General features: G+C 37.1%; 1 protein-coding gene across 3 annotated transcripts; it reads left to right on the top strand.

Annotated features, from left to right (window-relative positions):
• The first annotated feature begins 934 nt into the window (after positions 1-934).
• HPGD (15-hydroxyprostaglandin dehydrogenase) lies at positions 935-25,123 on the top strand. Of its 3 annotated transcripts, XM_026046162.1 has the most exons (8): positions 935-1,021; positions 1,054-1,183; positions 1,296-1,419; positions 4,519-4,625; positions 14,383-14,479; positions 21,859-21,935; positions 23,481-23,644; positions 24,545-25,123. In XM_026046162.1, exons 2-8 carry the CDS (start codon positions 1,091-1,093, stop codon positions 24,681-24,683), a joined length of 801 nt encoding a protein of 266 aa, XP_025901947.1. In that variant the 5' UTR covers positions 935-1,021; positions 1,054-1,090; the 3' UTR covers positions 24,684-25,123. The 3 variants fall into 3 exon arrangements, with proteins under 3 accessions (XP_025901947.1, XP_025901949.1, XP_025901948.1); XM_026046164.1 differs by lacking the exons at positions 935-1,021; positions 23,481-23,644 and having other exon boundaries at positions 1,091-1,183; positions 24,545-24,643; XM_026046163.1 differs by lacking the exons at positions 935-1,021; positions 4,519-4,625; positions 14,383-14,479 and having other exon boundaries at positions 1,091-1,183.
• The last annotated feature ends 686 nt before the right edge of the window (positions 25,124-25,809 follow it).

Here is a 25,809-nt window from a genome sequence, read left to right on the forward strand (position 1 = left end):
CAGGGAATTCCATGTATGACGGCAGAAAGAAAAAAAAAAAAATGACAGAGGAAAAAAAAACACACAGCTCAAAAAAAAAAAAAAAAAAAAAAAAAAAAAAAAAAAAAAAGGCATAGATTGTAGTTTGGAAACACATGCAACAAACATTGTGTGCTGCTGGCATCACAACACAACAGCGACAGACACTCATGACAGTGGCCAAGGCTGAGTATTTGGGGGCCTTGAAAACACAAGCAAAAAGTTTAAAGCAGACAGACCCCAGCAGAAGAGTGTGCTAGCAGACCCACGTGCACACACGTGCGTCCACAGCCACTAGCAGGGCACACGGGTGCTCCATCCCTAGCGCCCTGCTTTCTACGTGACAGCATCTGCAAGGCTGTGGGGACGGCGCTGCGAGCAAGGGCATGGATTTCGTGGCTCGCAGCGCCGTGCAGAGCGGGAAAAGCGGCAGGGACCTTCCCGCGGCTCCCTGCTCGCTGCGCGGAGGTGCGCACGGTGCCGGGGTCCCTGCGGGAACCGGGGTTGCTCTGGGAGCCGGGGTCGCTTTGGGAGCTGGGGTCCCTGCGGGAACCGGGGTTGCTCTGGGAGCCGGGGTCGCTCCGGGAGCTGGGGTCCCTGCGGGAACCGGGGTTGCTCTGGGANGGGAGCTGGGGTCCCTGCGGGAACCGGGGTTGCTCTGGGAGCCGGGGTCGCTCCGGGAGCCGGGGTCCCTGCGGGAAACGGGGTCGCTCCAGGAGCCAGGGTCGCTCTGGGTGCCGGGGTCGCTCCAGGAGCCGGGGCAGGGGGCGCGTGGCCCTTGCTGGCCGGGGCTCAACCAGCCACAGGCGCGACCTCCTCCTCCTCCTCCTCTTCCTCCTCCCGGGGCTGCTCCCGGTCACACGGCAGAGGAGCGGGGAGGGGGAATGAGCCTGGGCAGCAGCTCCAGCAGGAGGAGGAGGGAACGAGGGAGGGAGGGAGGAAGGGAGGGAGCGGAGCAGCGAGGCAGGAAACCCGGGCGCAGGTGACACGGCGCGAGGTTGCTGCGCGGCGGCCGGACCGCGACCGGAGCCGGAGCCGGAGCCGGGAGCGGAGCCGGGAGCGGTGCCGGGCCATGCACGTCAATGGCAAAGTGGCGCTGGTCACGGGCGCGGCGCAGGGCATCGGGCGCGCCTTCGTGCAGGCGCTGCTGGACAAGGGCGCCAAGGTAAAGGCTCCCTCTCCCCTTCCCCTGCGCGGGCGGCGCCGGGGGGCGCGGGCGCCGTCGGGGGACGCTCCGCTCCGCGCCGCTCCGCGCCGCTCAGCGCCGCCCCGCGCAGGTCGCGCTCCTGGACCGCAACCGCGAGGCCGGGCGCGACAGCAAGGCCGCCCTGGACGCGCTCTTCGAGGCGCAGCGCACCCTCTTCATCCAGTGCGACGTGACCGAGCCCGAGCAGCTGAAAGGTGAGCGCGGACAGAGGGGTGGCTGACCTAGGCGTGAGGGGCCCTGCACGTTCATCTCGCCCCCTGCTCAGAGCAGCAAACGGTTTCCCCACAGCTCGGTCGGGTGCTGACCTCCCGTGAGTGGGAAGCGGCACCCAGGAGCGCGGAGCAGCATCTCGAGGGCAGGCAGCACGGGGCCAGCCCGGGGTGCCCTCTGCACGCTTGCCTCGTGCCCAGCACAGGGTCTGCACAAAGGCAGAGGAAAGAGCCCTGTGAACCGGGCTGAGCGGGATGGACAGGGAGAGCTCGGGGCGGAAAGCGCAATCCGAAACAGAGAAAGAGCAAGAATCAGAGGATGCTGCTCATGCTGCCTTACGCCTGTGGTGGGTTTCGTAACAAATCTGTAATCACCTTTTATAAGCCTGGGGAGGTGGAGGGGCTGCTGTTTCCTTCCGCTATTTTTTCCAGCTGTCAATTGCAAACCACTGCTTAAGAAACCTACATTAGTTTCACTCCTGGTCTTCTAAGTGCTTAGTGGACGCGTTGAGTCCTGTCTTTCTTTGTCAGGTCCAAACTCTTGTGCTCACATGAAGCTCCCCTCATTTTACTGTAGCTCTTCCCAAAGGAAGCACGCTGCAGTTCTGGTAACAGGCGTACATGGGAACATAACGTTCAGGGCTGGAAGACCCACACTTCCAGCTCTCACATTCCTGCCTGTGCTTCTTTGATGGTGCCTCTTTCACATACTCTCTACCCCCCTACAAATTTCCTCTATGGACCTGCTTTTGGAAAATCACCATACATTTATTTTTGCTTTCCATGAACATTAAGGAGGCTCACTCATGATTGGTGTTTACCTTCTGCTATTTTTCTTACCTCTCCTTCAAAATGGATCCTCTTCTTCATTTTAATGGTCAGCACTGCATATAATTGCCTTTTCTTAGTTGCAGTTTTGTGAGCACTAGGTAACTAAAGTGTACTCTAAACAAAAACTTACTCTGCTTTCAAAAGATGAACTAGTCATTTTGCACGGAGGTGCTGGTGACAGTATTGATTAAGGAACTAAGATTAAGAAATTAAGGTGGATCTGGGACACACACTACTGGACTAGTACAGTAGGCCAGAGTACACTGTGGACAGGTAGCAGATGGGATCCCTTCAGCCAGATAACCGTTTGCCAGCAATATACCAAATCCTCCTCTACTTTAACACAAATATGCAAACAGTTGAAAGGGATTTAGTTATGTTTTCAATACGTAAGCAAGAAAACTACAATTAATCAAGACGCCATGTAAACTTAATAAATAATTAAGACTGTTTGTCAAAAGTAGTATTACTAATGGGGTGTTTGAAGTGAAAGATTTTGAATGACAGGCTTTAAGAATAAGGCTAATGAAAGACATTATTTGAGATGGTTAAAAGAGAATCAAAGAGCCACTTTCCAAAATTGGAATGGAGAATCCAAATAGAAATTTTTGTACCCATTAAAACTAAGTTAAACTAATTAGTTCTCTTCTAATAAAATCTAAGGCCTACACTTGCCATTGCTGCTACAGGATCGGAAGTATGAGGAAAAGAAAAGTCATTCCAAAATAGAGTTCAAGAACCAGGGAATAAACAAAACTAACAAAAAACAGGAAAGGCAGAAAACTTATATGAGAGGTTTTAAAAATATTAAAACCACTCTAGTAGAGAATAACAACATTAGAAAATCTGTAAAACAGACTGCTGGATAAAGAAAACCTTTTCTATCAGCTGCCAGCTCTTTTTCTAGTGCCAAGATGATGATTCTGAGGGACTTAGAGCATTCAGACACAGCAAAATCTGCAAGAAGACCAACCATCTGGTGCAAGAATAAACTCCAGTTCATTGTCGCTGCACAAAGGAAGATTTCTCAAAGCTGCTACTATATTTCTGATTAATACTAATTGCCAAAGATCAAAGAGCAAAGGATTCGGGTTTAACTTTCAGTAAAGTGGTTTCATTAAGGCCTGTCATATAAAGCATGCATCTAGTACACCTGAGATACTCTAGATCTTTAAATAATCACCAAATTATGCGTTTTAAACCAGCATTTGCGTGCCTGGGTTTGTCCATTTGATTCTTGGCTTGCTTTATAATAAATACTTAGTGATAATGAACTGTATTTGGAAGGAGGAACCTACAAGTGATATATACATATATGGATATATACATATATGGATATATATATATGTATGCACACATACATATGTATACACACATATATATAAAATAGATATAGATACACACAAACACATATGGATCAGGTAATGTCAGCAGTCATGGGAAAACGGGCTCGTTCGGCCATCTGGATGTCATCTTACTCAACTCCCTGCTCTAAGCAGGGCCAAGTTAGAAGAGTTTGTGCATCCCTAAGACATTATTGTGTTTTTCCGTATTTATCTTCTGTCTTTCTTCAACCTCTGTCATCTGGAATAACTCAGGCTCATATGATTTGGAAAGGTATTGAAAGAGTGGTCATTTCTGTTTATCAACAGATACTTGAATCTGAGAAACACATTATTACGTTACCTGTATGTAGGATGCATAGCAATTTATTCTTAAATGTATAAAATGAAGCAAGAGGTATGACAAATTATTTGTAGTTAGGAGTCATTGTATTTGTATTAGTTACATCTGATTAAGAATTACATTCTTAAAATGTAATTCAGCAAAGAAAATCATTCTGAATATATAAGCATTTTATTTTATTTTAGATTTAAAGGAGATGAGACCAAATCCGGAATTTATTGAATAGATCAAATTAGAAGAAGCAAAAGCTATAGATGCTTAGTTTATATACTGAGGGTGCCAAGCCTTCTCTGTAATACCACAGTATGTATGGATGCTAAGAACATTCATAACAGGATTTTTATCAGGCACTATAAAAATGAATGAAAAGATTACTATGGTATCTTAAAATCTCATCAGTTTACCTGAATATATTGAATATTGGTGAATGGCTAGATAAAGAATGTAATTATATCTTGCCCATTGACGTCTCAGAAAATAGTTCTGACAGTTTTATAGAGTAACAAATATGCATTGCATTTATTTTTAATAAGTGCTAAGGAATTTCATCCTTGGATTTTTCTATAGGTGCCTTTGAAAAAGTAATTGAACATTTTGGAAGGCTGGATATAGTGGTTAATAATGCTGGAGTGAATAATGAAAAGGACTGGGAAAGCACTATACAAATTAACTTGGTAAGTATTATTTATTTTCACATGTTCATATTTCCATAATTAATGTCAGCATACACCTAAGTCAGGAGGCCATGGATTGTACAGATTGAGTATATGACAGAACATTAATTATTAGATCATAAAGTACAGCTATTTTAAAACATAACTACATAACTGCATATGTACTAACCACTAGAAGTGTGTATAGTGAGTCCTTTAAATTGTCTATCCAAGTCAATAGCACTTTGAAGAGATGCTCAGGCTAAACCAAGGCAAAACTATTTTGCTACAAAGCACAACAAAATGCAGGTAGATACAATAATTTGGTCCTTGGAGCGGTAAAGCTGCATCTGCAGGAGGCCAGTGTGCTTATACAAAAGTTTCATAATGTTTTAACTACTTGTGAGACTCAGCTGGCCCGTACTAGAGAAATATGTTGCCAGCCATTCATATTACAAGAAATATTGTTCAACCGAGAGCTCCAATATTTTCTTCACTAATGAAGCAAGTGTAAGATCTGAGTTTTTAATATAGGCTATTTCAGCAACCTCAGAGACTGAAACACACCTCTTAAGAACACTTACTAAAACCCAGTATCTGCAACGAGTCCGTAAAATTTACTTAGAAATAGACTATTACCAGTTGTTTGATATTGCCTGGCCATCACTGCAGTGAAGCCTTATTTTTTCATTGTGAAAGAACATAAATAAGGGCTCAATATCTGTTTCTCATTTAAAAGTTTTTCTCCTCAGCCTGTTTGGCTGAGACATCCAAAGGAAAGGCATTCCAAAGGACAAACCTACTTCTAGTTGATAAATCTCTGACTAGCTTATATTCTACCACATCTGAAATTCTAATAGAAGGATTAGGGTTCAGCAAGTCTCTCCTATGACCACATTTACTAAATATTATAATGTAGATGTTCAAAGAAAAGTAGCAAAAGAAAGCTGGGAAGAGTGCAATGTGGAGCTTGATTCCAGAAATTTGGAATTTGTCAGGTCAACAGAGCACTGTATAAGAAAATTAAAAGCTTTATTTGTGTCAAAAGTTTTATGGACAAAGGTACCCGACTAGTGGCCTCAGTGGAGAGGTTGAAAGGAAGCCTAATGTAATAGGAGAATTAGAATTTTCTCCCAGGACAAGAGGTAAATCGTGTTTGGTACTTTAAAATGAAAAGAGAATCACTGCTCAATCATGTCCTTTCTCCCTTGATGAAATGCTAAACCTTACAGTATTTTTTTTCCCCACTACATGTGTAGAGATAATTCTTCATCAGGCATTACCACAATTGACAGAATATCAGTAATAGAATTGCATCTACAGGCTAGCTTGGGTATCAACAGGAGCTACATGGATCATGAAACAAGGTTTTGAAAGAACATTTTCTGTTCTTAAAATAGAAAATAACTGAAATATTTCTGTAACTTGCATTTCAACAATACTGTTCATTCAAATTTGAAAAGTACTGTCAACTTCACTTCATTGAAACCTAAGCCTATGGAAATGAAGTGCTTTCCAGTGAAAGCCTTTAAATCAGTGTATCCATGAAACCAAACTACTACTACTACTACAAAAAAATACCCACAGAATAAGTAACGTAGGCTTTATGTGAGACAAGCTATAGAAAATTAATCAGAAAATATTGTTTATATATATAAATATATATATGAACACAGTTATAGGTTTTTAATAGTATATTTTCTTGACCTTCCAAGTCTATCCAAGGTCTAGTTTGCTTTTGAAAGGGACTGAACTGAGATCACAGATCAAGAGTCCCATGGTAAGATGAATATAGTTGTTCACCTTCCTTTGCCTTTACATTTCTTTAAGATTTAACTATACATATTTGTTCCTCTCTATTTTGTTTCTTAAATCTGCTGGCCAATTAAACATCAGGATCTTTTACACTGTGAACTGACAGAAGTATGACACCATGAGATTCATGCAATAAATATGTATTGGCACAAATAACTTGAATGTGGAAGACTTTATAAATGAATCTCAGACAAATGTTTCTCATGTGGACCTCATTTTTTTCAGTTGTGTCTAACTATGCGTGTAAATTTGATAGGTGGATAGCTAATTACAATAACTTGCATTTTAAATTAACTTCAGGCACAGAAATTGTGATGAAAAAGTTGTTAGGAACCCAAAGTCTTCAAAATTCAAGATATTTGTGCCAATACGTATTTATTGCAGGAATCGCATGATGCCATGCTTCTGTGAGTTTTAACTCTGTCAATTTAACTCAAATATCAAAGACATTGCTGGTCAACAAATCTTGAAGGTATTTCATCCCCAGGTAAATATCCTGATTTATACAGTCATGCCCAAGCAATTTTTAAATGCCAAGAGCTTCAATAGGAGGTATTGAAAACTTCCTTCTCCTTTTTGTCATATTGCCAGTGATTGGGCAGCAGGACACAGATGTGAACCATTTCAGGTAACAGGAAAAAAAAGAATCCATATCTTCCAAATGTACATGCATAACTATTGAGGTACTTGCCCTAAACATAAAAAGGGGAAGATGGAAGATAGTTCAATGCATAGTGAGACAATCTTAAATGTACTAATGACTTGATTCATAGTTGAAAGTTGAATGAGTGCATCTATTCATGGAGGTAGGTAGATGGGAAATCAACATATATTAGAAGAACAAGAATAGATCTATGGGTTAAATCAAGGACACACTGGGATCTACATATCTTTATCTTTTCATTTGAATATTCTTTTACTGTGTATAATTAGTAAGTTGATTACCTAGCTTGTTTCCATTGGCTATTTCTATATGGCTTTAGTAATTTCCATGAACTAGTATATAAGCATTTTATGTTTGCTGCTAATTAGCTACAACAATGGGACAACATCTGCCACTTAAAATGTGTTGGTCAGTCTCGTAAGGTATTATTTGCTTAGTGAGAAAGGAACAAATACGTATGAACTAGGTAATTTCTGGATCCCCAGAGTAGGACCTATAAAATACCCTTTGTATTATTTTTAAAAAAGGAGTAAGTTTTGGTACATCCTATACAGGCATTTTCTGGTTAAAAAGGAGGGAAAAAAAACCTACTCTGCATGCCAATCTTCATCTTAATAATATTATTTATACTCTGATACAACAAATATTCCCTGCCCCAGTTTAAAGTACAAAGTACAAAAGTAGAGCAGCACAGAACAAGATAAATCAGAACAAACACATATGGGGTGTGTTCTTTATGGCTACAACAGTCCACAGAACCGGTTGGTCTTCAGCAGCTATTTCTAAGGGAGGGCAAGGAAGTTCCCTCATAGCATTTCTTGAGAAAATGTGAGTAACAGAAATGGAGAAGCAAGTCTGAAGAGTGGAACATAATTTAGAAGGAAAAAGCAAGAGTAAAACACAGTTCCTACTTGTATCGTTATAAATTCCTACAGAGGAGAAAAGACAAGTTGATAGAGGAAAATGAAGAGCAGCAAATACTGAAAAGATATTCATGTAGCAATGCATTGTACAATTTGGCTATATGCTATGCAGCATAATGTCTACCTTTTCATTTCTTCATACATATTGTTTATTTTAGTATTCCAGCAATGCTTTTCTTCCTCACTGCAAACCTGCAAAGTTAATAGTGCTGCATGGTAAATACAAGCTTGATCAATGATTTCTTCAATTGCTGATCCCCAAATGGATGTACATTCTTGTTATTATGATATATTGACCTTGGCAACTGTTTAGGAATTCTATGCTTTTGAAGTGGACGTTACTGGTGTAGTTTTAATTCCATATTCATGAGTGCCCACAGAGAAAAATGTGACATATAACCCATAAGTTTTCATCAAGAATGGTATCTACTGCCCCTCTAGAATGACAAGCTCAGTATTTCTGGCTTTCAACTTTACAGGAACTTACACTTAAGAAGTCCAGAAATTTTTGTAATCTTTCTTTTATGAAGTCCTTTTAAAAAAAAAAAAAGAGAGAGAGAGAGAGAGAACAAGAGAGAACAAGAACCTGGATTTTACTAGGCCTTGAACGTGTATATATGTTAGCTAAATAAAAATTTACTTCCTTCATTTTTGTCTTATGCTGATGATGTAGGCTTCCTGGAAGAGAATTGCCACTTTGACTATAATGTCTTTTCTCTAATTACAAACCCATTTAGAGCATTTTATGCTAAATGAATCCAAAAATCTATTCCCTTTTTTCATGCTTGTATTGGATACTTCTGAAGACAGATATAAGCCACGTTCTACAGTTAAAATGTAACAGCACATCTGTTACATTGAGTATTGATTCAATGCTATTGAATATTACTGGAATTAAAAGTGTAGAGGCACTTCACATAACATTTTGACTATCTTTCTGTTTCTTTCACCAAAAAAATATATTTTGTAGATATACTGATTCCCTAAATGGAACTAATTATATTCATTTGACAAGAATTTGACAGCAAAATAACAATTACGTGCCATTCTGGTGACGATTTTTCACTCTTTAACTGATATATTTATTCTGGCAGAAATTCCAAGTGTAGACTATAAGTTGGGGATGCCAACAATCCATTATACAGGATCCAGTTATTTAAGTGTTGCCCTGCTTATCATCTGATTTATTTCAGAATCCAAAAGTGCAGCACAGCAGTACACCTATCAAAATACATACTGTATAAATGGTATTGCTAAATTGAATTGTCCAATGAGAAGTTTTCTCTCTCCAAATTATATCTTATGGGTGGCTGACAATACCTTGGGAAAAATATCAAGCCCTAACCTCAAAAGATTATGTATGCTGATACACAGATTTAGTTCAGAAAGATAAAATCTTGAAAAGTCTTTATAGCATTCTGCTATAAAAACAATAACAATTCATTAACCTATAGGGGGGTGCCTTTTTATTTATTATGTATATGTAATACCATCTTGCTTATCTCTTTTTTGAGAAAAAGAATTGGTTCTCTTTTCTATTACTACTTTGATTAGTCTTATAATTCTAACAAGAAATATAATGATATTGAATTGCAATAAAAAGTTCTTATAAAAATCATGTCAGAAAATTGTCATTTTTACACCATTTGTCTTTTTTTTCCAGACATTCTTTAATCTTAATAAAAATGGGAAAATGGCTTTTTTGACAGAAATAGCAAAAAATCAGAAAGTTAGCATACCTCAGGATTCAGAAGGACAGGTTTCTAAAACACAGTGGAGTTCTTGTTGTTCTTCAGTTTCTTCTCTATAGTCATGTGACCATCTCATGCTTACCAGGCAAAACTACTAAGCAAAAATCCAGGAATTAAGTGTTACTATTTCTTTGCATTGCTTTGGATAATTTAGTATGCAAAAAAAGGTAGCAATACTATGTAAATACATAAAATTAACATTCTATATAAAATGAAGAAGAATGAAGCCTAATTCCTATATTGTTTATTTGTCAATAAACAAACATAAGCAGAACTTAAGTAAGTTCAACAACTGAGAGTATTCGCATTGCTTCCAGTTATTGGGCAAAGCAAGGGGACTTGTGCAACATATCAGACAAATTTATGCTTTGCCATTGATTTGAGACTAAAGCATCCAAGATGAACCCTTTTTTTTCAGATATATTGTGAAAATATGGGTAGAGAGGTAGACATTTCCTGAGTAAAGATTCTTTAACATCTAGAAGGTCTTTGACGATTTTCACAGGACAACATTTAGGGAAATGATGGAGTATTAGCCAATCTTGAGAATTTACATCCTCAAAGATCTAAGTATTCAGCTAGCATTTATTGTCATAACTTGCATAAGAAATGCTGTTATCTTAATTCCATTTGGTCACTCTGTGCTGCTTATTTCCTGTGTCAGAAAGAGCTTATAAAGAAGCATATATTAAAAAATCTCATGTACAAATGAGGACATATACTGGAAGCAATGTGAATGCTTTGTATAGTTCTGTATAGCACCCAGACAAATAAACAACCAGGAAATCCAATTGCTTTGTTCAACAGTAAGGAAATACTCACCAGTAATGTCTCAACTGGCTAATTAGGCAAACTTCAGAAATGATCTATTTATTTAAGGATAAAAACTTAATGCTACAGAAGGCAAAAAATAAAAGTCAGAACAGGAATTTCTTTGGAGTAGGCTACAGATTTATTCTGGTCCACGTGCCTGGCTTACCTTCCCAAAGAGAGATGACAAGGACCCAGCTTTCATGCCTAAATAATGTGGCTAGGACACAAACCTGTGTGTATGATCCAGCAGCTGGGAATTAGCATGAGATCCTGCAGAAAATGCCAAGTGGTGTTTCTTAGAGCTACCAACACAACTGCTGTAAGTGGTATTAAATGGTATTAAGTGGTATTAAATGGAAGATTAAATGGTATTGGCAACTAATTTAGCCAGGTTGTGTTCTCAGATGTCCAGAAGTACATCAGCTCTGTTGTTCAGAGCTTTAGTTGCTTACTCCTTCAGAATAATTCAATGTCAGAGAGTGGAACAAATGCCTTGGCAGAGACATGGCTACTGAAAAGTGAGAAAGAGGCCTCACTTATCTTGAAATCAGTGGCATAAGGATGAATCACATAAGTGGATAAAGAAGCTTGTAAGGCTTAAGTATGATAATTTCTGCTATTTACATTGAGGTATAAAGCATGCAGATTTACATTAACTGCATGCTAAGCCAATGATGATTTTGGCTGATAGCTTCTAATACATCTTTATGGTAACTGATATTAAAGAGCAGTGAAGGCCTGTTTTTCTCTGACTTAAAAAAAAAAAAACAAACCCTAACCCAGCTACACAAATTGCAATACTAATCCTAGGTCCTTGATGAAAACACGTGGGGAAAAAGAGTAAGGAAAAACACACAACATTACTGTATTAGTTTAGTATTTCACTCGTATACTGCACAAGAGTTAACTGATCTCTAGCAAATGATTCCTTCCATTTTTCTGCCTGTCCTTTGATAAGCTTCTTGATTTTCATTGTTTGGACTAGAAAATAAAGCCTGAAAAATGATTTAGTACAGTAAGCATACCCATCTATACGTAGGAATGTCAGTGGACTTGAATGCTTGCTGCAGCCTGCCAGCTTCCTAGGAAACCTATATTCATGACAAGATCACCTCCACCTCTCTGACCAACAACAAAGTGCTAAAATTTTCCAGAGATCTCACTGGCAGCACCTGCTTTCAGACTTTTAAAATGTGTCCTGGATAGTTTATGAATAAATCATAAAGTTCTTCAAAACGTTCCCTTCTAAATAGTCATCTGTCTACAACATCTTAAATGAAAGTCAAATGATCTAGAATCAAATTCCACCTCAGTGCTATGCTGAGTTTTAAAACTGCTCATCTCTAGCTTTTTTTTTTTTTTAAGCATGTAAGCCTAGAATTGATTAACTTGGAAACCTATGTAAAATGTCAGGACAGATTAGTGATTACCATTTTGTCCTCTCCAAGGAATGCATATTGCCTGATGACTTTGGCATCAACAGAACTGTCATCTCCAGCACTGAGCGCAGAGATAATTCCTCAACATAGAATAATAGCATTCCTAAGAAGAAATCTTTATAAAGTTTCCTTTAAGAAACCTTAATAAAGTTCCCAAAGGAAATTTTATTAAAACTTTATTATCAAGAAATGGTAGCAATTGAAGCACATGACTTGAAACACATGAAAAGAAGTACTGCATACTGGATTATTCCAAAGCAATTCTAATTTGCAAAGGATGATGACTAATGATGTTTCAGAAGTTATCACAGCTAAAGAATATATATTATTTCATTTATAGAGCAAGCTAAGAATGGTACCATGAAAAAGACATGTTATATATGGAAAAGAGTTGGCATGTTGGAATGTAAGGAAGTCTAAACCTTTTTACTAGTAGTTATATGAAATTGGCATTCTTGGGAGCATACTTAGATCTTCAATGCTCCTTAACAGACTGTCCTTATTATTTGTAAAACATTATATTCTGATAGGAAAACAAACTTCAGTAAAACTATGATCACCGTTTTTCAACATCTTGGTTGACATCTATTTATACTAGTTTCAAATTCTAATGAGTAGCTGTGAGCAAAAAGCTGGCTTAGAGTCAGCTTTCCTAATTTTTCATTTCACCTGCACTTAATTGCATATTTGACTAGTTTCCTACTCTTTGTTCTTGACATTTTTATGGAGAACATTTATGCAGCTGAATGCAATTGTAAATAAAGTGACTGTGAAAAGTCTCTCCTGAAAGACAACATACTTTCTTGTACAAAGTATTGCAGCATATTTTTACCATAAAAGAACACTCAAACTTTTCTTAAATTAGACAGTTTTAAATGTTAACTAACTTCCCCAAAATTGCTAAGTGTGAAAGATAATGAATTAGAATTCATTAAGAGCACAGGATTAAGCTACTATTCTCAAAAGTATATGCAAGACACTTGAGTTTTGACCCAACACTTCCACTTTGGTCACTCCTTCAGACTACCAAAAGCCATATTGCAGGTATTTTTCTGGGCTGTAAAGAAATTATCGTTCTTTGACTATCTTATTTTCTATCACACATTTTTATGGTATAGTGGAATAAAAAGAAAAGATTTTCTTTAGAATTCAACCATAATATTCTGACACCAACAGATAGGAATTGTGACTCATATTTCATGTGAGAGAAGGCCTCAGGCTGCAATTTAGGCATTAAAAAGATGGATTTCATAACAAAAACAAAAATATGCTATTCTTGAAATTATATGCATTTCCTTGAAAAGCCTCTTTGCCATTTCTGTGTGGCATCCGGATGTGAGTGCCTGCTTCAGCTTACTAACTCAGCTGGAGCCACAGGCTGTGGATAGCAAGGCAGAGGAAGAGTCACAAAACACACTTCATCCCGAGTCCCATATCATGGGTCTGTGGACTGCCAAGTTCTTGTCATCCTGCATATCCTATTCAGAGTTTATCTCCAGAATAATTCTTCATGTAATCTGCCCAAACATTGGAAGTAGCCAGGTTATCCCAGGTGATCCACGTTTGTTGGTAAGTTTTGTCTACAGATGGCAGAGCAAATAAAAGCAATAATGAAATGCAAGTCTGCCTTAGTTCAGAAGACAACTCCTTACAGCTGCATAAAGGAGAATTTACCCAAAACTGCTTGAAGAAATGCTAAGAGAATTCATGAAGAATAGAGAGAAAAAGGAACAGCTCTTAGATAGAAGAGTTACGCCACCTGCTTTGCCTTGTATTATAATTGTGATTTGGCCGAAGACCCCTCTAGCTCTGCTAGCTCTTTGATTTAGGGGTCTGGAGGAAGAGAAAAAGCCTTTGGCAGCCTGAAGCTGCTTCCTTTTGCCACTTATTTATTTCCTCTCATCTTCAGTGGAATTCTCTTTTTCTATCCAGCAGGCCAAACCACTGCCCCAGGGCATGATAGGACCCACAGCTGCTCTTTATAGCTCTTCATTAACTTATCCTTCCTTTCTAAATGTTTTATCACCTGCCACAACCTGTTACACATTTTTAAAAGCAAAAAAGAACAAAACAAACACAAACTAACCAAAAATCCCACAACCCAACCCTTAATTCCAAGTCTAACTTCAGCTGAGTTGCCAGTGGGTTTGTCTTCAGAAAAAAAAAAGCACCTTCAAGCAATGCTAGTGGGCATGAATGATCTTGTTTTCCAATAAAAGTTCTAAAGTTTACATGGGAGAAGCAACATTAAACAGTTTTAGGTATCAGTGCTAAAGCAATACAAGCTCTGTGTACCACAATTAAGGCAAGTTTCAGTTTTTAGGAGCAACTGGAGACATATTTTGAATATGCTTTTTTTTTTCCCTATACTAGACATCGGTGATTAGAGGAACCTACCTTGGCCTAGAATATATGAGAAAAGGAAATGGAGGTGACGGTGGAGTAATCATTAATATCTCATCCCTGGCAGGTGAGAACATTTTCCATCTAAATTTGCTAAATTTGCTACTCTTTTTTTTTTTTTGTCTAAAATAATTTTGTCATATTGATCACTCATATTTTTTCTTTCTTATGACTTTTTTTATTCCTATTATGGACTAGATGACCCCTGAGGTCCCTTCCAACCTTAAGCATTCTGTGATTCTGTGATTATGATCTAGTTTTGATTATAGAGAGGCAATAACAAAAGACAATAGTTTTGTTTGCTTTTATCCTTACAGTTCAAAGAATTCAGCAATTTTCCTTACCTCTCAGTTTTATTTAATAACTTTGAATACGATATATAAACTTCATCAGATCAGTTTGCTCAATATAGGTCAATGTGGAAATCTTAAAAAAAACAATCTGTCCTACCCCTAACTCAACACTGTTCAGTGGCATTATTAAATTAAAACAATGAGTACACTATACTGTGTATAAGCGATCCAATATATAGACCTAATTTGAATTCAAAGTTTCTTTAAAATTGCTTATTTTTTATATTATATTTATCAGGCACTAAACATGGAAAAAATTGATAATTCTTTCACAGAAAGAGAGGATGCAACAGCAGGTCCTCTCAGGTCCTCTCTCAGGGGTTCATCTGTAGGAATATTTAATATGAGATTGTATTTCCCTTTTAATGAAGGTCATCACACACACACAGTCAATGCTTCAAGCCCTGTCAGGCATGAGCCACCTCTGCTCAAAAAGCCATGGCATTAGCATTATTATTTCATTGAGTTTAAGTTAACACCTTTTCTGCACATAAATTGAAATGCAGTGAAATGAAATATCAGTAAGTAAACAGTACAAAGCCAGTTACATGGTTTCTGGGTTGGTTGGGGTAGTTGCTGCTCAGCAGTTCTGCATCCTTGCTTGCATGCGCACACTGTGTCACAATGACAGTGCCTCAGAATGAAAAAGTATGAGTGAAGGAGGAACGGACATCAAGAACGATACTTCCTAACACCATTCCTCTGAAAATTTGTGGGGAAATATTTGCACTCCTTTCTAATTATTTCTCTCAATACTGTCATGGAGTTTGGGAAAAATACTATCTATGATGGCTTATGTTTGCATGTTCAGCTCTTTCCTCAGCATGTGTTCAAAATATCCTGAGAGGCACTTGGTTTAGGGGGGACACCCTGTGTTTTGAAGGTTTAGGGCCTGTAAGACAACGGTAGCCTTAGTTCCTGACTGGGCATGGGGGTTAGCGCAGGGTAGACATCCATGTTCTGAATACTGCTAAATTCTCCTAGATGCCAGGGAATTTGAGATAAGAAAACCAGTTCACCCTATTGACATAAATCAGTTGAATTTCTTAGCTTAAGAGAATCTGGTTTAACACATTCACTTACCTGATACAGGTGGCAGTTTATTAAAAGTCTCCATGTAGATCAGTCTTACCAATCAGATCAGTCTTACCAATCCCATCCTGCCAACTGCAGTTGGCAAGCTTACCTCCACTGGCTCACATAGACCCTACATTCAAACCAAATTAACCAGAAGGAAATTCCTATCGCCGTACAGCATTTCACTGACACAAGTAAAAGATTAAACATTTTCTAAAAAGTGCTGATGACCCCGGAATGCTTAAGAAAAGCCCCAAAGGTAGCAAGTGCATTCCTTTTCTCATCACTCTCAAATAAATATGAATTATTTTGGTTTTAAGATCTCATAGCTTGGCTTTTCTCATTTTGATAAGAGCTTATAAGTGTCATCTTAATTATTCAAAGTTTGCATTTATTTACTTACTTTCTAATGTGAATATTGTGTTCTGATGGTTGTGGCTATCTCAGTCAAAAACAAAGTGTTCTGTGCTTTGTTTGCTCTTGCCTGGCTTGTATTTACTAATTGCTTCCAAGGTCATAAGGAAAACCACAAGATAAAAGCTGACATGGACTAATTTTTACAGTTTATTTATTAATTACTATTTGTGCTTTGCAACTCCAATTCTCCCTTAGTGCCTAAAGGTCTAAGTCCCGCAGTTCACCATGCACATAAAACTCCAACTGCCATTGACTAGTTTAACATTCCCTTCAAGTGTTTTCTTTACTTGGAGGTAGCTTCTGTTGATGATTAATCTCCTTGGTGGTTTTGATCCTGTTCACCCCAGTTCTTTGCAAGATTTTTATCAGGCGTGTTCTGCAGATAGCAAGTATTTATCTGTCTTGTTGAGCAGTAAGAAGAGTAATACTCAGTGCTTACATAAAATTCAATAATATTTACTTTACATATTAATTACTTTCCATTCTTTTACTATGGAGATTTTGACAGTGATTGGAACTCGAGAAGGACTCTCTTATTTTTTGATATTTTAAAGAATACCCATAGAGCACGTAGGTGCTTCCTGTGATGTGCATGCCTTAAGTTTTAGCTGGATTAAAGTCAGTATATTCACTGTTTTTCTAGTATTGATTCTTCCTCTCCAAAAAATGCCCTTACAAGGCAGGACTAAATTAGAAACAGTGAAATTTGTAAGTCCATGCAGCAAACACTCAACTTGTAACCTCCGCAAAGCTATAAAACTTTCTTTTATGGGAATTCTACATTCATATCAGGAGGAAGTATTACCACTAAATCTCTGAGATAATGGGAAGTTTGTCAAACTGCCCTCATAAAAGAAAATGCCAGTGTTTGCAGGTTTTTGAATGCATTATAATAAATTCATCTTACAATTTAAAGAGTAAACCATGCTGAAATTCTTTCTGTAGGAAAGAATTCTTCCTCTGTAGGAAGAATTATACTCAAATTAATTCAAATTTTAAGTCACATACCAAACAAAAAAACACAGTACTAAATTTAAACTCTTATTTTTATGGATATATTTACCACAGTCTCTTAACTTTTGGTAGCTGCTATCTATACACATTTAATAAAGGGAGAAAGGAAAGTTTGAGTGCTGGATTCATGTGTGCACGTTTGATTTGGTTACTTTCATACTTTCAAGAAAATATTCTGTAAAACTGAGTTTGTATATGTCTGGATTCTGGCAGATAAGGAAAATCAAAACATTTAGGAGGGCTTAAAAACAACAAAATATTTAGCATAAGGTCATGCCATTTTTATGAGAGGTTGTTCAGTGTGTAGTATACCTGGAAACCTTGTTGTTGTATAGCTGTATCAGTGGTTTGGTTGTACTCAACTTCACGGGTGCAGACAGGCTCCCCAGCAGTCAGTTTTTTCTCTGCCTCTAGAGAGCTTTGGCCAAGGGAAATGCTTAAGATACTCCTCAAAGCAAGCACACTTTTGCAGGATCTGGTCCTGTATATATATTTTTAAAAGAAACAAAGTTATATGTATAATCAGCATCATTTGAATAAAGACAATGAGAGTGTTAAAGGAGACCAAAGATGCAAATGGCTCCAAGATTGGGGCCCTGAGTTCAACATCACGAGAGTTTCTTCTCTCTCTCTCTCTCTCTCTCTCTCCCTGCGTAGTAAAGGAGACGGTAAGCAGAATCCACAGGAATGAGATTTAGAAAATAATCCCTGGACAATTCAGTTCATTCTTAGAAAATTATGATTATGATGCAGTTAAAAATTTCAGCTATGATTTCCATGTTTCCTTTGGTTTGGCTAAAATCCCAAGGGTAAAACCGACATATGGAATGTGATCTTGTAACCCCTTTTACTCTTGAGGAAAGAGTAGGCTATAAATCCCTTAATTAAATCTCTCATCACTCTGTAGAATCATCATTCCTCTAGTTCATTTCTCTAGTTACATATCTAGTTGTTCAAAAGAGGTTGTTCAAAGTGCACTACAAGCATATGCAGACTTTTGTCTAGGGGTGATAATGGAAATTTCTATAATGGGGTTTGGAAAGATATTTAATTTAAATAAGTATGGCTAACTTGTGATGTTATTTATTTGTAACTATTTAATGTTTCAGAATAGGCTTTGATACAAGTATATTTTGTTAAACAAACATTGCAGAAAGGAAAACACATTACTTCGGCAAATTACTTTCCAACATACAGAGAGTACAATATGTTTGGTTTGCTTCTAAATAGATTCCATCAGTCAAAACTGTGAGGAAAAAATTCCATCAGTGAGGAAAAAAAAAAAATGTCAAATAGTAAATATGCAGAACTTGATCTGTGCATAATCAGTGTAGAAGGGCAACCTTCTGGTGTGGTCAAAGTCCACATGAAATCAACACCTCTGTACAAAACTGACCATGGCTTTTTATACTGAAGTCAACCAAATATGAAGTATAGTTTTTAAGGAATTGTTGAAATTTATAAGATACTGTCAAAGAGAATTAGATTTGTATCAAGCTGGCTAACAGTGCAGCCCTGGAGGAAAAGGGGGCAATGGGAGCAAGGCCATCCAAATGTTCATAAATCTGATCCAAAGAGGCAAATCTCTGACGGCAGTGTGTGCCCTGTGAGGAAGCATAGCTATGGGTACTCTGTATTCACCTTAGCTCTTCAGTGGAATGAAAGAAAATACCAGTTTCAACAAATTCAAGCTTATCGATACAGTGCTGCACCTCAAATACTAATTTCCCAACATATGGATCATGATACTTAATTAAAACTATTGACAGTTGTAAATGAACAAGCAATTGCAACAAGAAGTTTGACATCATGTCTGAAATGGTAGTGAGTGGTACAGGGTACTGAACTCATGAATAAAAGTGAGATGGGATTATCAATGATTTGGGTGGAGGATGCTAGGCCTAGCTCAATTTGTTGCTTTGGTAGAAAGTTACTCAACTAATTTCTTCTTTATTTTCCATGTAGTAATAGTTTGGGTTAGGAGACAATTGTTCTTACTGCTTTGGGTTTTTTTTAATGTTATTTATTCCTCCCTTCCTGCCTAGCTATTCCTCCTGCCTTTTGATTTTAAGTAAGTCTTTGAACCCTATCCCAATTCATTACAGTGAGTTGTGTCCTTCCTTTGTTTATTCCTTAACTTTCTCTTCCCTCTCAAGTAAAAAGTAAACTGTCTCACCATTGTTAAAACAAAGCAGACTTCTAAATTCCTCCTCTGTTCTTCTCACATGTCTTAGCTGCACCCTCATTGAGATTGTCTTTACCTTTACAACTCAAGGTTTACAAAATAAAAATAATTTTTAAAAAGTAGTATCCTAATATTGCTAACATGAATTAGCAAACTGACAAACTGAGAGCATGCCACCATTTCCAGTTATCATGAAGAATGATGATACTTGATGACAGTCCATCAGTTACAAATCACCAAAAAGAAGACTATTGAGCTTTGTTTGCGGACTCTATCTAAAGGAGTTACGATGGAAGATATTTTTCATAAAGCAAGTTCTTATTCAGAAGCATAACACATTTATCCAAGCTGAAGAGCTAAACGTAGATTTAAGAGAAGGGTGGTCACTAGGATAAGTCATTTATTTCTCGCCACTTAACGGTGCTAATAATAATGTTGTTTTTTACTGGGTGACTAGTGTAACCTTTAAACCCAGATAAAGCCCTGACACACTCATGGTTCTAATCAGAACGCTCTGCCTTCTTAGAGAGTTACTTGCTTTCAGTTAAAATGGATTCCAGAGCAAAGAGCCCACACATGTCTCTGACATACACAATCTCATACACAATACACATATCTTTCTGACAATTCCGTGCTCTGGAGCTGAGTAGTATATTCATCATCTCCACTGAGATAAGTCATGCCCTTTCTTAATTATATCACTTAAAAATACAAAATAAAAAACAGATATTTTAGATATAAATTGGAACTACTACTTCCAGTAGAACTAAATACTAAGGCATCAACAGCTGCATCCAGACTTAATGATACCACATTTGTAGACAAATTTCTCCTTCTAGCTTTAGAGCAGCCTAGGGTTTGCTATTTATAAGGACACAGCTTTCATTTGGAATTAGAGTACCCATGTGCCCCATTTCAGTCCATATTGTTACAGTATAGTGGCAGTTGTTGGCATAATGTTCAGAGAAGCATATATTCATGGTCTGCCAACTCTGCTTGATCAGCTTGTTACCATCAAATTCTTAAAAGAGGGAAGCTCTTGTTTTTCCTCTGTAGCATCTGTTCTTTCTCTACTGCAAATGTGCAAATGATGATTTTATGCTCACCCATTCCCACCCTAATCTATTAGCGCAGAATCTCAATAGTCATTTTTCATTTTGTTTCTGTTTTTGCCTTGCCCAGAAGATACTAACACTATTGCCTTGTATTGAAAGCTCTTTTTTTCCATTCTCCTTCCAAAGATCCTCCCCACTAGTTCTTTGTTTCAGAAGCAGAACCACTATAGAAGGTACCTTACAGTGAAATCTTTTTCATTGTAATGAAATCTGATCAAATCTGATTTATGACATGCTTCATGCTTATGACATGCCTACTTTCATTTCTTTCTGTTCACGATCTTCAGGCTTTACTTTATCACTTCATTCATATTGTTTTCTCAATCTTCTCTCTACTCTATTCGCTGAGGTCTGCATTCCCCATTTCTGCTGTTCGCATTTGCTTGTTGAAAATGACCTTCCTACTTCATGCACCAGGGAACACAGCATTTCAGAGTAGTGTCCCAAATAAAATTTTACAGTGCCTCCAGTGGTGCATCAAATTTGAATTTTGCTTAGACACAAACTTCTTAGAGAAAACACGATGCAAAAGCATGTGTAACCTACTCTTTGTTTTAGTCCTAAGCATATTACCAAATAAATAAGCAATAATAATATTTCAAAGTTGTGATTAGTTGACTGGAGTTCAGTCAGCTGTGCAGCACACATAGCCCTCTCTCACACTGTCCCTTATTAGAGCTAGGAGAAGAAGTTTTTTTTTCATTTTTGTTACTATCCCACAGAAGTAACTAAGAAAGGAATTCAAGATGTATTATATTTGTAACACAGCAATAAATAAATAAAAACTAAAAAAATAAAACTAGTTCAACGACAGTAGCTGAAATGGATTTTGCTATTTGCCTGCCAAAAACAGAGGTCCAGCTACTTCCTCTCCAGAATCACTGTAAATAATTTCAGGTGTCTAGGATGCATACCAGCAGTTAAGATTTCAGTAACCAAAATTTATCTGAAATACTTCATATATATATTCAGGATTCATAAAACCTAAAAATCTTCCACATCCTGTGCTCCATCTTTAAGTCATACTTTGCATATCCCACTTTTCATCTTAAAAGTAATTCCATTTTCATTACCTATACCTCTTTTGTCTTCCACTGTGTTTTTGTTTTCATATGTCTTTTTCAGTCTTACAAAATACATTTTGCAAATTTTTACTAAACTGCCTATCTTTTTCAACAAACCCATCATTTACTGCATTATTGTCCTGTATGTGTGCATTGAAGATCATAAGTAGGGGTACCCCAACATATTTTTTGCTTTTTTTTTTTTGTTTTCTTTTTTTAAGGACTCATGCCTGCTGCATTCCAGCCAGTGTACTGTGCTACAAAACATGGCGTAATTGGATTCACACGATCAATAGCAGTAAGTATGTGTTTTCAAAATCAGCTGTTCCCAGCTTCTTGGGAATATGCTAAATTTCTCAATTCCCCTCACTGTTTCCACACAACTAAAAACAATTTTCTTGAAACAAGTGAAAGCTCCAGAAATAGTGGAGGTTCCCTCATTTCACAAATGGAATTGAAAGATGGAATAAATAAGGTATGTGTGGGTTTACGATTGATCTGAGGTTTAGGGATCCTGGGAGAAAGATTCTGAGAATTAAAAACAGTGGGAACAACTTCAAAGTCCTAAACCCTTATCTAAGCTTAACAGTTTTTTTCATAACTATTCCAATCATTTAACATTCTAGTTACCTTAGTTGTAAGTCACACTGATGACATTTTTTATGATGAATAGATGCTAAAGTATGCAGGAAATGAGTTCAACAGAAAGCTGTGGCCTATTTTTTTTCTTATTTTTAGTTAATTTGCTAAAAAATGCAAAATGATACATTCAGAATGGGTTGTGGTGAATGCTATACAACGTTGTTATGCAACAAGTCTTAGCCCTTGACTCCAAAATTTTGTAGTTTAGAAAATTCACAAGAAGTATGAGAAAATAAATTGAGGTACTTTAGTGAGTAAGTAGTATTAATACATTACATGTTCATCTTTAAGATAGCCTGCTTATATAAGATATCTAGTCCAATTTCCAGAATAGAGGTTTATATTTTGCTCTCCCATCACTTAAAAAAAGATTTACTTAAGCAGATCAACCTGGATTTGTTGCATATAACCTATTAGCCGCAGCATGAACTGGAAACCTTTTCCAGTTTTGTTTTTTCATATTCTTAAATGTTACAACATAAGTTCAGAAACAACAAGGCATTTGAGGAAAATGGGAGGAAATGCTTCCTGTTTATAGAACATGGGAATGTTGGGAAGAGGAAGAAAGGGCCAAACACAGAGGAACATTACACAAGAGCGCAACACGAGGCCTAACACAAAACAGCCAGGATTTCAGTCTCTTTTCTCTTATTGTATCATATTGTGAAAATGACAATTTACATCATACTGGGGGAGAATCCTTTAATTATTGTTGACCAATTATGGTTACTGTGGGGTACAGATATAGCAGTGGTAGTTCACAAGTTCTGGGTCATAACTAAGAAAGCTCCCTCAGCATTCTGGCTTCTCCTGTGCTGCAGACGTGCATTGGCAGCATTACAAGGGAAAGGTCCTACCATTCAGTTTTTAGCATTATCCTAGAATATAGTTAATTTCAAGAGCATTAGTAACAAAAAAATTAAACTGCTGTACTAAAAAAAAAAATTTTCTTTTTTTTTTTTTTTGTAGAATTGTTCTCAGAAAAGCCAAAAAAAAAATGTTGGCCAAAAAATAAAAGCATGATTATTAGAGAAAACATACTTCAAACTTAGGTACTGAAATTAAACAACCAGTATCAACAAGATTGTCTATCGGGCAAGAACGTAAACATAATGCTAAACAATCGCTGAGAAATTACTTTCACGATATTGTTTAAATGATGATGATGACGATGAATGTCTAACTTGTATCTCTTTTCTAGTTAGCTGCTAGTATGGAAAACTATGGTGTGAGACTCAACACTATTTGTCCAGGATTTGTCAACACACCAATTCTTCAGTCAATAGATAAAGAAGAGAATATGGGACAATATTATTCATACAAGGATGAGATCAAAAATATGATGCAGTTCTATGGTGTGATGGAGTAAGTAAAGTTAGATATAGTGTTCTTTGCCCCCTGTAAGTGAAAAACAAGCATGCACGATAGCTCTTGCAATAGCACTTGCAATAGCCCTTGGTGGACTATTATTGCGTAAATTTGTTTAATCAAACTTGCTAAGAAGTACAGAGAGTGACTTTTGAATTGAGTTTCCCCACATTTTGAAATTGAAAGGGTGAAGAAATCAAACCACTGACAATAATAAACTAAGTCATTAAGAATATAATAGCAACCATGGTAAATTAGACCAAAGAGTTATCTAGGCCACTAAGTGGAACTAACAGTAGACACGTAGATAAGTTTATAGGAACAGGACACGAATAATCTGGAATATTTCTGGAATATTTTCCTAGTCCTAACAATTAGCCATTCAGACACTTCTGCACCAAGGAAATCATATAAGTTGCCCCCATTTTTTAGATGTCAACTATACTGCACTTATTGAACACAACAAATTGTGAGAAAATTCTCCTCACGGTAATTTGTTCAGTAACAGGACTGACATACTACGATAATTCAAGAACAAAGAGCTGCAGAAGACTGTGTAAAGATCACTTCTGTCCATTACCCTGACAGAGAAATCTCTGATAGAAAGCCCAGTGGCAACTGGATATCCACAGGGATTTAGCAATGACTAGAGCAAACTCATGATGATATGTAAAGTTGCTGTTATTTGTCCTAACTGGGAAGATTAAATTTCCTTCCTGAAACACTTATCATTCTTCTGCTTTTGGTGAAAATACTATTCAAATAGTAGATAGTTTTATTTGCAGGGCATATGCATTTCCTCTGAGTGTCTTTGCTTGTCCTTTTCAAATATTTTCACATATTCTAGTGTACCACTATTCAGAAAAAACAAACAAAAAACTTTTTTTTTCTTTTTAGTCCATCAATAATTGCCGAAGGACTGATAACAATAATTGAAGATGATACTCTAAACGGAGAAGTTATGAAGATTACAGCATCACAAGGGATTCATTTTCAACAATACAACCAATTGCCTTTTTCACCATCAAAGAGATAAAAGTAATTGTTTTATGCCTTTTTTGTTTGCTTTTATTAAATATAATTTTTGGATATATATTTTTTGAACAAAAGTCACGTAGAGCAGTGAAACTATTAAAACAGTTGCAGTCAATAACAAAGATGGAAGAGAAAATCTAATGTAGGAAGGCATTACTATCTTATTTTGATTCTTTATGCACTATCAGGGTTTACTTTTTTTAAGTAGAATAAGCGCACTGCTCTGCAAATTTTTAATTATGCACAAGTGGGGATCAGATTTTTCCTTTTGGTAGTTCTGTGCAATTATATGATCTGCATACCCCAAGCATATTTTGGTGGACCTGATTTACTTTGTATAATTCCTTTAGTGTAATAAACATGTACTTATTTACATCCTGAATTCTTCATGCCAGGAATTCAGTTGAGGACTCCAGAACACAGGTATACCTATAAGGAGTCAAGATTTTTTTTTCCTAATATGAGTATGTAAAATACAACAAGAGACAAAATTCTCTTTCATCATTTATAAATGCAACCGATGTTGCATGTCGTGCAAGAAAGTACAGATTTTTTTCCCTCTTGGATTTCAACTATTTATAAAATACTTTTAAAATATTTTTTCTTTTTTACATATATTTTATATATTTACATATATATATATATATAAGAATTTTTTGACTTTGTATATACAAGAATAAATACTTGGGCATTGCTTGAAACTTCTATTCAGTGACCTTTAAATTCCATTTTGCTCAGTCTATAAATCTGATATCTTGTCTTGATTGATTAAAATCTCAGTTAAATACAAAATGTTTTGTTTGTTTTCTACACTTCCTACACCCCTTTTGGTTTTATAATATTTGCTCTTAAATGAAAAACGTCAAATAACAGCTAACAACAATTGAACTAAAACAAACAAAAAACCTACAATTTATACTCTATGAGTTCCATTTGGATCTTCTCAATCCCTGGCTACATCTCTGAAATAAACCTTAGTCCTGTTTGGGCTATATGCCTGATAAAAATTTATTTTTACACAGTAACTAATTTATGTTCACAGCATAGAGAGATTTATGAACCCCTGAGAGAGTTGGGAAGAATTAACAGACAGACCCCTCAGGAGCACTGATTTTAATTTCACTGAC

This window comes from Nothoprocta perdicaria, unplaced genomic scaffold, assembly GCF_003342845.1.
Source record: "Nothoprocta perdicaria isolate Ctin4 unplaced genomic scaffold, notPer1 scaffold_423, whole genome shotgun sequence".
Taxonomy (NCBI): domain Eukaryota; kingdom Metazoa; phylum Chordata; class Aves; order Tinamiformes; family Tinamidae; genus Nothoprocta; species Nothoprocta perdicaria.